This window comes from Pteropus vampyrus, unplaced genomic scaffold, assembly GCF_000151845.1.
Source record: "Pteropus vampyrus isolate Shadow unplaced genomic scaffold, Pvam_2.0 Scaffold182, whole genome shotgun sequence".
Classification (NCBI taxonomy): Eukaryota; Metazoa; Chordata; class Mammalia; order Chiroptera; family Pteropodidae; genus Pteropus; species Pteropus vampyrus.
The window spans coordinates 2,840,183-2,853,654 of NW_011888963.1; the positions used below are offsets into that span (position 1 = coordinate 2,840,183).

Here is a 13,472-nt window from a genome sequence, read left to right on the forward strand (position 1 = left end):
ATACATACGATGGAATATTACTCAGCCATAAAAATGAATGAAATCTTACCATTTGCAACAACATGGGTGGACCTAGAGGGTATTATGCTAAGTGAAATAAGTCAGACAGAGAAAGACAAATACCATATGATCTCAATTATATGTGGAATCGAAAGAACAAACTACATGAATAAACAAAACAGAAACAGACTCATAAATGCAGAGATCAAAATGATGCTTGCCAGATGGAATGGGGGTTGGGGGACTGAGTGAAAAAGGTGAAGGGATTAAGAAGTACAAATTGGTAGTTATGAAATAGTCTCAGGGATGTAAAAGACAGCATAGGGAATATAGTCATTAATATCGTAATAACTGTATGGTGCTGGATGGGTACTGGACTTATCAGGGGGATCACTTCATAAAATTACCATTATGCTGTACACCTGAAATTAACATGAAATAATATTGAATGTTGACTGTAATTGAACATTTTTTTTTTAAAAAGAACAATTTGGTTAGGTTTCTGCTGACAAACAAGCATCTCTCTGCTAAACATTCATTGCTCAGCAGCTCAAGGGGGAAAGAAAGATAAACTACAGTTATGCTTAGATTGAAGAGGAGGAAGACGATTTAGATTTTAGAGACAATTTTGATTTTGTCTGAAGATCAAAGAGAACAGATTTTTCTTACATGTACGATGGGGTTATCCAAGAATGTTTCTGATCAGTTGTCACTGACCATTTAAAATGTTATTGTTACTTTTTCTTTTACATTTACATAGACTAATTAATTTTTCTTGAAGTTTGATACTTATTTTATATAAATGCTTTTTAATTAATTTATTTTTCTTCCCTGGATGTCATCTTAAGCCATGTATGTACATGTGTGTGTGTGTGTGTGTGTGTGTGTGTGTGTGTCTGTGTGTGAATAGCATATAAACTCAAAAGGTATTCAATGTGTTTCTAAGACAAATTCTTTCTATTTTACTTTTTGTGATTCACCTATTCAATTGGATTCTCATGCATATTGGAACTAGTCTCTACTTTGTCAAATTTTTAAGGTGCTTTACATAGTTTCCAAGTACTATTTTGTATTTTCCTGATTTAGGACCGCGTTTTCAAACTGCACCATGGGACCCCAAGACACAGCAGCAGACTTACAGAGGCACTGCAGAATATTGTACATTTTTAATAAAAACACAGTGATATCAGTCTTATACCACACAGCTTATTACTCTTAAATTGTTTGGACCTAACTACTTAATAAGTGAAATTTTTAGGTATTTCTTTCTGCCTGGTAGGTCTGTGAAAAAAATTACTGAGACACTAAGGGTACTGTGAGCCAAGAAAGTTTGATAATTCTTCATTTATGATAAAATGAGTGTCATTAAAGTGATTTTCAGTAGACATTGAATTTCATTTCATAAGAGAAAGAAATGCATATAAACTTCTAATTCAGAGTCCTGGTGACGTTCAGAGTTTAAAAATAGAGGCTCTTCTGCACTTTCAGTTAAAGAACTAGAGATCTTAAATAATATGTAATTTCTCTTTCATATCTATATTAAATATTTCTTCTGATGTGCCTCCCTGTATATCTTTTTTCCTCTGTGTCTGTTAGCTCAGTTTAAGAGTTTAAGATTGGTGAATGATTAAAACAAAACAAAAACAAGAAGGAAAAGGAGACTGTATAATTAAAAGAGCCCCTGATCGCAAATTCTTCTTTGCAATTTACTACTTAACAAATGTGTGTAATTATCCATGCTGTTCCACTTATTAATATTTTTCAAATTATTTTAATGAATCTATCATGCAGATTATCTTATCCCCTTTAAAAAGTTATACATTTCTACATTGTTTCTATGGATACATTATATGTTCATGTAATATATTTGTTTTCAAAAATGATACAACAGAAACATAATGTACACTTAAAAGTATAGTAAGTCTATTATAAAATAACAAACTTAAAATTGTCTTTTAAAAGCAGTTATTAGAAAAAAAATATAATGTAATCTTAGGCCAGTACTTGTACCTGACTGAAAAAGGACAGCTCTCAAAGTACCGGGTAAAACAGAGGGAGATGCTTTACATTTTCATAGATGTCCTTTTAATTTCTTTACTCGTTCTAAGTGCCTAACACATTTAACATCACTAAAAATGGACAACTCACATTATTAGTAAAGAACAGAATGTGCTTCAAACAAAGAAAGGCTTTTATAGACATAATAACAATAATAATGACTAACACTTGTGCAGCTTATAAAGGACATCTACACTATAACTTTGAAACTCAAAGTGGAGGAGTTACAAAATGGAACAGACAGGAAAACAAAATCCAATTGTTTTTTAAGATTCAAAATATATTCGATTGAAATTAAGTGTGAAAGGCATTAAAACATTGAATCTTATAATTAAGTTAGCTTCCCTTTGATTTAGGAATTACCATCCAAAAGTTACTTTCAGAGTTAAGTAAAAGATAACAGATGGAAATTTTAATTTGAATAATTAAAGCCCTTTACTCATTGTCATTTATTTCCCTTTAAAGAAACATAGTTGCGTAATTAGTTTTTAAGAAAAATTCCCTGTGAAAGTTATTTTCATGTGAGGTTTTGTAATGTACTATTGTTTGAAACTATGAGCGTCCTTTTACACTTGATTCCTTATATACCAAAATTAGACATAAAACAGATTCTATTGTGATATTTTTGATAATACGAGTCTCTTGTAAAAAGTGACTTGAGTTTTCATAGAATAAAAGTATACATTCAGCTTCGTTTCTTATTCTCTAATTTTATCTTTGGTCTTTGAAAAAGGAAATTTGGTATGACTAGACAGTAGTTTTTCATTGCATCGACCATGGCATTTCTCTGTTCGTTCTCTCCTACATTCCCCTTCTTTCAAGTCATTTTCAGTGTTAAGAAGAAAGAGTACCCTTTAACATATGGGATCAGTGGTACCAGGCATCACAGCAGGGCACCTGTAATCATCACAGCTCCCAAAAGCATACACTCTATAGCCATCAATTGCATCTGGCTCAGTTCTCATATAGTGTGCCCTTGAGAAGAGTAACCTCTAGGCACACTCAGGCTCTTAGATGATTCATACTTCTGGAAGTTAATATGTTTGTTCATTTATTTGTCCATAATAATGATTTTTGTTTATCTTTTCCTTTAAACATATAGCTTTCTCTATATAATACACTTTTTAAAAAATTCTTTAAATTCTCCTGTGTATTTTCAATATAATTTAAGACTTCTAACTTCTTATAAAAAGTCTTATATATGAATGTGTAGTTTGGTAACCTGACTTTTTTTTTTCTTTTTTTTTTTGGCCAATTACCCCTGCATGTTGTGGCTTGCATTTCTCTAATGTTAAGATTTATAACTCAAGGCAAGAACTCTCTGCTAACCCAAAAACACCTAGTGCTGTTTTCCTTCCTCTTTCATCTGATTTCTGTTGCACTAGAGATTATATTCTTCCCTAACATGATTAGAGCTTAGATAAGTATTCACTCACTGAGAAGCTTGGATAAGAATGAAACTAAAGTTTGTGTGCCTTCCTATCGTATTAATGATCTGCGAGATAACAGGTCATGTTTCACTTGACAAAACTTCTGTCCAAAATACCATTTTTAGCAATCATAATAATATGTGTCTTTATAAGATATTATGCATAAAATATTTTTGGAAAAAATAAAGCTTTTATAATGATAAACATCATCATCCTGATTTTATATGACATTATGATATTACTGTTCCCATTTTTTTACTTGAGCAAAATGAGTTTAGTGTAAACTTAGCAAATTATATTGCTTGTTTGCGAATGTGTCCTTACTATAACTCAAATCTGAAATATTTACTTGTTTATTCCAAGAAAATTATTTTATATCTAATTAAAGAAAAGAGAAGCTTTTCTTTAATCACAGTGAGTGGGAAAAGCTCAAGGCTTTCTTGTACGCTCAGCATTCTTCCTCTAAATTTTAAAAATAAAATACCAAAAACAAATAAGCTTCTACTAGAGATCATAGAGATTCTTTTTAGTATAAGTTGAGTTAATTCTTCATAGTAGGAAATTTGTCTCTCATTTTTTCCTGTTTCTAGTTAATATTCTGCCTCTTGACACGACCAACCCCTTTGCTCTGTACCTCACACCATAAGAACTCATGCACTGAGACAAGATTATAAAATCAAAATCTAACTAGTGCCTGTTTTCCAGACTTATTCTGTAGGAGAAAGGGAAAAAGCAGACATAGAAGAGGAAAAAAAATGTCTAACAATCGAAGTGCAGAAGAAGAAAAGAGATACTTTCTTAGAATTTTAGATCTGGAGAAACATTAGAAATCATGTAATTTGATTATCATTTCACAAAGGAGGATGAAAACTTGCCTTTGGTCATTTGGTCAAACTGCCTAGAACTCAAAAGAGGTAACTAAACATGGCAGAAGTTGTAGTGAGGAAAAACATAGTAACAAGATAAATGAAAGGGAATAACATTACAGACATTTGGCCAGGAAAAAAATTCTTAGGATCAGTGAAGATCAAGGAAAGAGAAATCAAACAGCAATATAATAAAATGGGGGCTGTAAAATTTAAAATATTAGACTTTAAAATGTATTATTTTATTAGAGAAGGTAGTTTTTATAATATAATGGCAACAGTACTTGTTTCCTCCCTCTTCCCCCCCATTTTAATGGAATCTCATTGAGGTTAAGCCTATCTCACTCGTTTTCCCCCTTATGGTAACAAAAAAAAAAAACCATGCCATAGACATAGTATGAATTCAGTGAGTTAAGTTAGACATTTTTCATAGAAGAGATTACTGTTAATATCTAATAAGTAGTAGGAATTCCCTCCAGGGATAGTGTGATTTCAAAAAAATGCAGTATATGTATGCTCTACCCAATCTCACCATCATTAAACACATTTGCTCTAGAAAAATACAGTATTTTTAGAGCCACGTTTTCCTTTTCTTAATTCTGTTCCTTGGGACATCTAGTTTTGCTATGACAGAAGGGAAGACACTGGAAAGGCAGAGAGAGTAAGTCTTTAAAAGATAAAAACTAGCAGGAGACAGTCCATCAGAAGAAGGAAGCATATGGGTGGAGTTGATTGGTACCCTGGATGCCAGCTGTTAGATCCAAGGCAGATGGACTTTGCTCTGCCCTGTAAATAAATGCTTGTGTCTGGCCAATAATCACACAGCACGACAGCCAGATTCCAGCAGTGAAAGACAGAGCAGAGAGACATTTTTTTCCTGGCATTTGTTGCTCTTTGGATGCTATCTGCACTGAAGATTTAGATTAAATTAATATTGTTGGCCATATGCTCTGTATACTGTGGTTATGTAGTGTTGTCTTGGTTGCTAGCTACTTTGGATGCTGTGGTTAAGGAAATTGTTGCCTTAGCCACCAACCATATTTTTAGTATAAGCTCTGACTTACTAACTTCTTTCCCCACTCTTCCTCTTCAGAAAACTGTTCGTGCTCTGATATGATGTGCTATGTCACTAGGTTGTTATCTAGATGGTTAGCTCATCAATCCCAAAGTTACATTTATACCTCTCTTACTTTCCCTTATTGACTCACTCACACGTGGTTACGGACTGCTCACTTACTATTTCAGTGGTTTAGGACTGAAATACAAGATTTCATGAGTAGATTTGAGAGGACCTAGAAGGCCTTTTTCTGCCCTTTAATCTCTCCCACATCCTTCTTGGTTTAACACAATCCCTCTTTCAAGTGAAATTCAAGTGATAATTTCTATGCATTGAGAACCTTCTCTCTCCTTTTAAAACAGTGAACTGACCTGAGAAAAGCAATATGTTGTCAAATATTGTTATATATGAATTTATAAAATTATTTCATTATCTGAAATGAGAGAGATGGGACATGAGAACATTAAGCAGCTTACAAGGGGAATAGAGGAGGGACTGGAAAGGAGGTGAGAACTGAAGAGAAATTGGCATCTGAAGTGTTCACTCAGGATCAGCTCTAGGACTGTAGCTGCTGAGCAAAAGACCCTGTGTTCTTCGCTTGAACCGTCACCATGTCTTAGAGTAAGACGAAAAGTTTCATCTAGAACTCGCAGCTTGGCGAATTTCTTGCTCATTTTACTGTGGAATATGCTATTTCAAAATATTAAAAGCCATTTCTTGATGTGTAGCTAGAGTAGTGTTTCAAGCAGAGTACTTCTTTCTCCCATTGGACAAGAGAACCTTTGGTGGACAAATAGGTCATCTTAATCTTTTAGCTACTGGCAGAAAATTAAATCTAAGGTTTGACAAATTTAAATGTACAGGCTAAAAATAAGAATTAGGTTTCCATGTTAAGAGCCATCATATTTGATTCCTTAAAGATAAGCAAAGTTAAAGTTTCTAAACAGGATATGCCCATTTTAGAGAGTTTAAAGTAAATATGTATTGGTAATGTCATATTTGTACTTAAATTTAGTAATATGAAACCATTAATATTTTTTTAAGCGTAGAAGAGGGACTACATTTAACAAAAGAATAGAGTTTGCACACCAGTGACTTTAGGTGTTTTAAGAATAAAATATAATTTGTGTAATTTTTAATTTGACTAATTAAATTCTGCAGAACATCTGCATATCTCCAGGTGATATGGACACTAAAAGCCACTAAAATTTTGTTTTCAATTAAGCATATACTGACTGGTCATGTGGACATTTTATGTTTTTGGTTATAAACTATAAGTCTTCAGATTTGAAAACATAGTGGTTTTGTGTAACTGGATATAATTATTCCCAACAATTTAAATCAACTTCTTAGCAATGTTTTACAGATTACTTTAAAAGAAGTTACGTACAAGAGGCTTGGTCATATAAAGATTCTAAACTTAATCACTTCTCTTGTTGACTTAGTTTAGATTATTTCCAGTTGATCTGTATTTTCTACTTTCTAAAGCTAAAAGCTCATTTTCCTTAATCCAAAAGTATGTATTTAAAAATCAATCCAATTAAGTACATTAGTTTATAGAGTTATCTTGTTGCTACTGACTTAAAAAGAAAGAAAAAATCTGCAAACCTGACAAGTATGGTGGTAAAAGTTGGAAGAAGATTTGTATTCTGCTGAAGGAAGATAGTTCATTATTGTAGGAAGATTTGGAATAGATTACTGGTATAGTCAGTTCTTGAGTGTGAAATACCACACTGTCTAAAATAACATTTTAGAAGAAAATTAATAAAAGATGAATGTGAAGAAAAATGCATCTTCATAAAATATAGAGTAATTTCAGCTGTTCATTCAAGGCCTTTAACTTTTACTTTATAAAAAATAGTGTTCCAAAATTACAAAACTGAAATGCACCACAAAATACCCTAGTTCCTAGTTTTTAAGAAGTCTGAGAGGCGTGAACAAAATTAAGTCAATTTGTAATCCTTAGCACTTAGTCCAGTATCTCATAAGAACCACAGTGCTTTGTAGTTAGTAATTATGTTCTGAATGAATGAATGAGGGCGTGAACAAATGAATGACCTGCCAACCACAATTAAGTGGCATCTTTGGTTTGTGTGCCACATAATTTTAAACTAATTACTGGATCCCACCAAAGAGCTAACTAGCTTTAAAAATAAAGGTCTAGAACAAAGATAGAAGATTGTGGATAATATTTATTTTGTTCTTTGTGGTTTTATATATTTTTCAAATTTTTAACAATAAATGTTATATAGCTAAATTTTTTCAATATACATGGCTAGAATTTATCTTAAAATGAAGTATAAATCTCACTTGTAAGAACTATTATCTGTTATAGAAATTACAGAGGCCTTGCTTTTATATTAAAGGCTACTTTTAAAAACTAATGTTGTTATAACCAAACAACATTTAAAGGAAGTACAATTTTACCTTAACCTGTAGAAACAATTAATGTTTCTGCTACTGATACAAAGTGATATCAGTTTCATTTTGTAGTGTTGAAATGTTTATTCTTTTCTGAAAAACAAACAAGATACTAAATTCTTGTTGCAAATATAATCATATTTTTATTATTAAACATTTATAAAAGTTGGGTAAAGTTGTTTTTCATGTAAGCGGGTGGGTGGTTTGAGTCTCCCTTCTCCAAGTAAATTCATATTTGAATGACTTAAATAAAAAGGGTCATGCTAACCAATAAAAATAATCCCCTGCTCTCCCTGATAGGAACAAAATATTGAAACTTGGTGGGTAGATATCCTGAGCTATTGTGACAGTTGATAGTTGAATCCTATGACTAATGGTGGAGATTTTTCTCTAGGTAGATCACATGGACTTAGTTATCTGCCCACTGGAATGACACAGTGGGAGATATCTGATGAATATTGTGGAACATCTGTGAATGGATCACAGCTACGCCTGATGTGAATCATTCTTCCCTCAAATATCTAAAGTTTAATAGTTAAAAAATTCCAAACTGTTTGTCACATAAACTGAGATGTTGGGCTATTCTAGGAGTTGGGAGGGAGTGAATATAACACATACTCTAAGACTTTTTGCTAGTAAGCTATTTAGCTGTATTTTAAGCCCCTAAATGTAGGAAAACCTAAACACTTGTTGAAGGTCATCAGTGTAATCCTGTGTCACGACAAGTAATCAAATATACCTTCTTCAGTTGTTCGTCACCTTCATGGCGGCTGCAGAACTTAATAGTTTTCTCTGTCAGGGGAATAGATGCCCTGTCTTTGAATTCGACAGGCTTAGGTGAAAGCGTGCAAATGCTATAACTGAAGCACTCCCAGCTCAGAGTTCCCATGACTCTTTAGGGACCTTGGGGTAAGTTTTTGGTGTTCATCTCTTTAGGTGACAGTTTCCTTTACTGAATGATCATGTTTCACGTTGATTTTCCTAATTTGGAATCAAACTCTTTTCTTTAGGGTACTATTAAGAGCAACTGAGGAGGGCGGGGAGCAGAAGTGAAGGTTTGTATGGGGCCAGCTAGGTGTGAAGCTCTGGTTTCCTAGGTATTGCTGATGCTGCTTTTACAAGTCTTTCTGGGTAATGTAGCCTACTAGGTTATTGAGATGGGGCGATGAATAAGGGTGACAGCTGAGTCTGTGCTTTTATTCCAATTCCAGGAGTATCCTGCTACCTCTATATGATTAAAAGCACTGTCTAGTAGTTTGACTTTTTCTTGATATATTTCTTTTCTTTTGATTGCTTGACACTAATGAGAAAATGAGTGCGTAAAGTTTCTTCACCAGGAATCTTTACAAGTATATGTGTTTGCGTGTGTCTTTGTACTTTGTGAAATGTGAGCAAGTTGTGGCGGATGTCTTTGCCAATAAATAATAAACATATATTTAGAATTTAACAAATTTTATGAGAATGCTTTTAGCCGTGGCAAACATTTTAAAGAATTTTTTAAATGAGATAAGTATTTCGTAAGTGAATGTTTTATGGAGTAAGTATATAATTGTTTGACAATGGTATAATCAACAGGGGGCAACCCAAATAAATTAATGGATTGTAATTCAAAAGAGGTTCACTGCAATCTTTAAATTCTAGACATGTGGGCTGTTAGAGAAATAAATCTATAAATGGGAGGAAAAAACGAAATGTGTGAGCATGATGTGTTCCTAACAAATACTAAATTAATGGAATTTGTCCTGCAAAATATTAAAAAGCAAATTTGTCCCTATTTTGTTTTTAAGTAGATATACAACCATTGTTTTACATTGAAATGTATATGAACACATTTTATCTAATGATATTTGGGGAAAATGAAGGTTTTTTTTTTTTAAGGAAAGCACGAAGAAGATTATAGTAATGGGAATACTAACTGTTTAAAATTGCCAATAGTTTCTTTTCTGAACTTGAAAACAGTTATGTTTCTAAATACGAGAACAATAATTTTGCCTAAATTTGCAGTATAATGACCAGGACTTCTCTCCTTTTTAGAGCAGTCAAGTGTTTCTGGAACAGATAAAACAGCAGTGATCCAGTGAGGTTGATTGCCACAGAGGAAAGTTATGCATACCTAACTTACTGTGAGGTAAACTGCTCTTCAATTAATGATGTCTTCCTTTTCTCAAGGTGCCCAAAGACAGGAGGTGGTCTGTAAAAGGTTGGATGACAACTCCATTGTCCAGAACAAGTACTGTGACCCTGACAGTAAGCCACCTGAAAATCAAAGAACCTGCAACACTGAGCCCTGCCCACCTGAGTAAGTAAGAGAAAGAAGTGAGAATTATTTGCTCTAACTGCAAAGAGAAAAACATATCCATATAAGGAAACATATGTTCATATCATATATGAATAAATTAAACTTAAAAAGGGCTAAAACATCACAGAGAGTGGAATTTTGATGTCCCTTTCACTGAGCGAAGATTCCTATTTATTCATAGCTTTCAGGTAACTCTTTTAAAGCAGGAAATTCAGTAGGTTGATCCTGGAATAGTGATGCAAATCAAATTTCAACGGTTGTAAGGCATACATCTTTTCATACTTTAACATCTCTGAAATTGGGATTCATCTTGCAACTGATGGTATCTTACAATAATAATCAGCATTATTTTTTTTCTTAATGATACTTAAAATAATAGTATCTTAGATTCAATAAAATACAGTAGATTGGTGTGCAGTCCTGTCTTTTCCAGATATTTATCCTAAAGGCCTAAAGATTTTTAAAACAGTTTGGAAATATTCTGCAATGGAATATCAGTGTTTTAATTTGCTGACTCAATTTTAAGTTCTATCATACTAAGGCATCCTGCATTCTGACTGTCAGGTGGAGGCAGAGAAGTGTACTTCAGTCTCTTTCTGTTGATTAATGTAGCAATTATAGCTCACAGTAAAGGGAGGCAGAAGGAGAATCCATTCATCTTAATTACGACGTCTAAATAATTAAAACTTAAAAATATGAGACCTGCTGGTAGTGAGCCACACTTTATAATCTGAAAGAACAGAAAAGTTTCTCGATTGAGCACAAGGCAATGATTACATGAAAAAAGACAAAGATGCTGAGTCAATCATGAAAATACTGATCTTTGGAGGGATTTTGGCCGTTTGACAGCTGCAAGATAGAACATGTGTGAATTTCATTCTTGTCTCAGAGTAACCATTATCCCCCTGGTTAACTAATTATCCCAACATAAAATTGATAAAGAAAAGAAGAGTAAGCAAATGAATTTATATACTCTAAGGTTGCTAGAACTGGAGAGGAAAGTTCTATAATGAAGTAATCTCTTTTTTCTAAAAATGACTACAGTGGAGTCACAAAAACCTGGGACTTACAATGGATAACCGACTTCAGGTCCCTAATACAGTTAATGCAAGATGCATTTCTTAATATTTGTTCCAAAACAGTCATACCTTAAACACTTTCATTATCCAAACTCAGTGTCTGCCCAAATATTTGAATCTCAAAGGGAGATTTTCACTACTAGTCTCTTGAAAAGTTTCAGGGTAGTGCCTACCAAAATAGGAGCACAACGAGTTTAGAGTGATAGGAGTTTTTATTCTAAGACTTTTTAAAGTCAATTCTCAACATATTTTGAACAAAATGTTATCACCATGTAACTTATTCCTTAAAATACAGATATAGGAAAGTATAGAAATATGACCTATGATATATATTACAAAGACAAAATATTTAATTCTTTTTTTTATTTTCTTCTTTCTTGCCAATTATTTTTCTAAGTTTATCTCAAGAGAAACTGGAAAGCTATATAAAGTAAAGTGATGCTCAGAAACCATGGGCTAACTTCGAAGTTTCCAGTAACTTTAACTTATTTTCAGATAATTATGAGTCTCAGCCCATCAACTTTAATTCCCTGACACTCAGGATTTTAAGTATTATGTTTGATATTTGATGAGTCATTTAAGCTGTCTGAATGGGCCTGGTCATACCTGTTCTATTTTGGCCTCAACTTTTTCATTTATTTAATCTTAAATGCTATTCGAATATCTTTTGAGATTTTAATGGTTGGTCATTTCATCCCGTATATTATAGGCTTGAGTATTACATGAGAATTTGGTGGGGGTTTTTTAAAGCATTTTAAGGATAATTGACATATTTGAATTAACATACATAATTAAAATTAGGTTTCCTATCTCTTTTTGTAATTCTAAAGTAAAAGTTATCAACTTTATTTTAGGTTTGGAAGTGAAAGGAATTTGATAAAGAAAGATAAAGAGAATATGAGAAAGAAGATTTGAGCTGACAGTTTTCTTGCAGGGGGAGAGCTAAAGATATATATTTAAAATATTACTCTGTATCAGTCCATTTTTTCTTCGTTTCAAATTTCTTCTCTATTCCTTCGAATTCAAACTATTCAAAAGGAAATCTTAATTCTTCAGATGCGTCATAATATATAAGATTCCCAGTAGACATTGATACTATAGAGATAAAAATTACAGAAAGACTACTGAATTCAATAAGACTTTAAATGAGTGTGGAAGATAGGAAAGGAGGTAGGTTTTTCAGATGATGTGATAACTGTATTTGTTTAAAGCATAATTTTTTTAAATGCAGATAAATAAAAAAGAAATAAATACCCATAATACTTAGAATACCACTGTTAATATTTTGATATATATTTTCAGTCTTTTTTCTGTGTGTACATAGGCATGTATATATAACAAAATGGTATTAACTAGTTATGCTGCTTCGCAGTCAGTTCTCAACATGTCTTGAACATTAAATATATTCTACAATATTTAGTAGATATGTCATTGTTTATTTAAATTGGCTTTCCACTATTGAACAATTTTGATTGTGTCCTAACTTCTGATGCCTTATGATACCACAGCATTAACCATTTTTGGAATAGAATTTCTGGTTCAAATAGAATAAATTTCAGTTTTTGAGACACATTGTCAAATTGCTCCCCAGAAAGAACATATGAATGTATACTCCCACTAACAGTATTTAAGAATGTTGTTTCCCTAAACAACACCGGCTACTATTACTTTAAAAACAATCTTTGACTGTTTTATAGGAAAAAAAAAAGACTTGATGTCTAAATATGTTTTATTTAGTATATCGTGGATTGCTGATGAGGCTGGACATTTAATAATTATGTCCAGCTGTCATTTGTATTACCTCTTTTTGCTTTTCTTCTTCATTGCCTATCCCATTTTTTATTGAAGTATTTATCATTATTTATTAATTTGTATGAACTCTTAATGTAGTGAGAATATTAACTCTTTTATCTGTGTTCCAAATGTTTTTTCCTAGTTTGTCATATGTTATAATCTATTTCTATTTATAAGAGTTTAAAAATATTATATATAAAAACTATCAAACTTTTAGTTTTTTCATTGGTATAATGTTTGGGAAGGCCTTACCCACTCTAAGATTGTACTTACAAAGAAGTTTCTTTTTTTTTTTATGTAAATTTCAATCTATTTAAAAATCTGCTTTGAGGAAAGGATCTATATTTATTTTAAAATATTATTGTTTCTCTAATACCATTAATTTAAAATCCTAAATGGTATTTTTTATCAGAAAGTATCTTTTCAAATAATGAAATATTTCAACTAATGAAATATTTCAAAGGCATA

At 32.3% G+C, this 13,472-nt stretch overlaps 1 protein-coding gene across 1 annotated transcript in view; it reads left to right on the top strand.

Moving 5' to 3' along the window:
- ADAMTS6 (ADAM metallopeptidase with thrombospondin type 1 motif 6) overlaps positions 1 to 13,472 on the top strand; it is a 255,221-nt gene that overhangs the window by 211,136 nt on the left and 30,613 nt on the right. Inside the window, exon 18 of the mRNA XM_023537208.1 lies at positions 10,002 to 10,131. Within this exon, the coding sequence (XP_023392976.1) occupies positions 10,002 to 10,131 (130 nt within the window). The remainder of the gene's footprint in view (positions 1 to 10,001; positions 10,132 to 13,472) is intronic.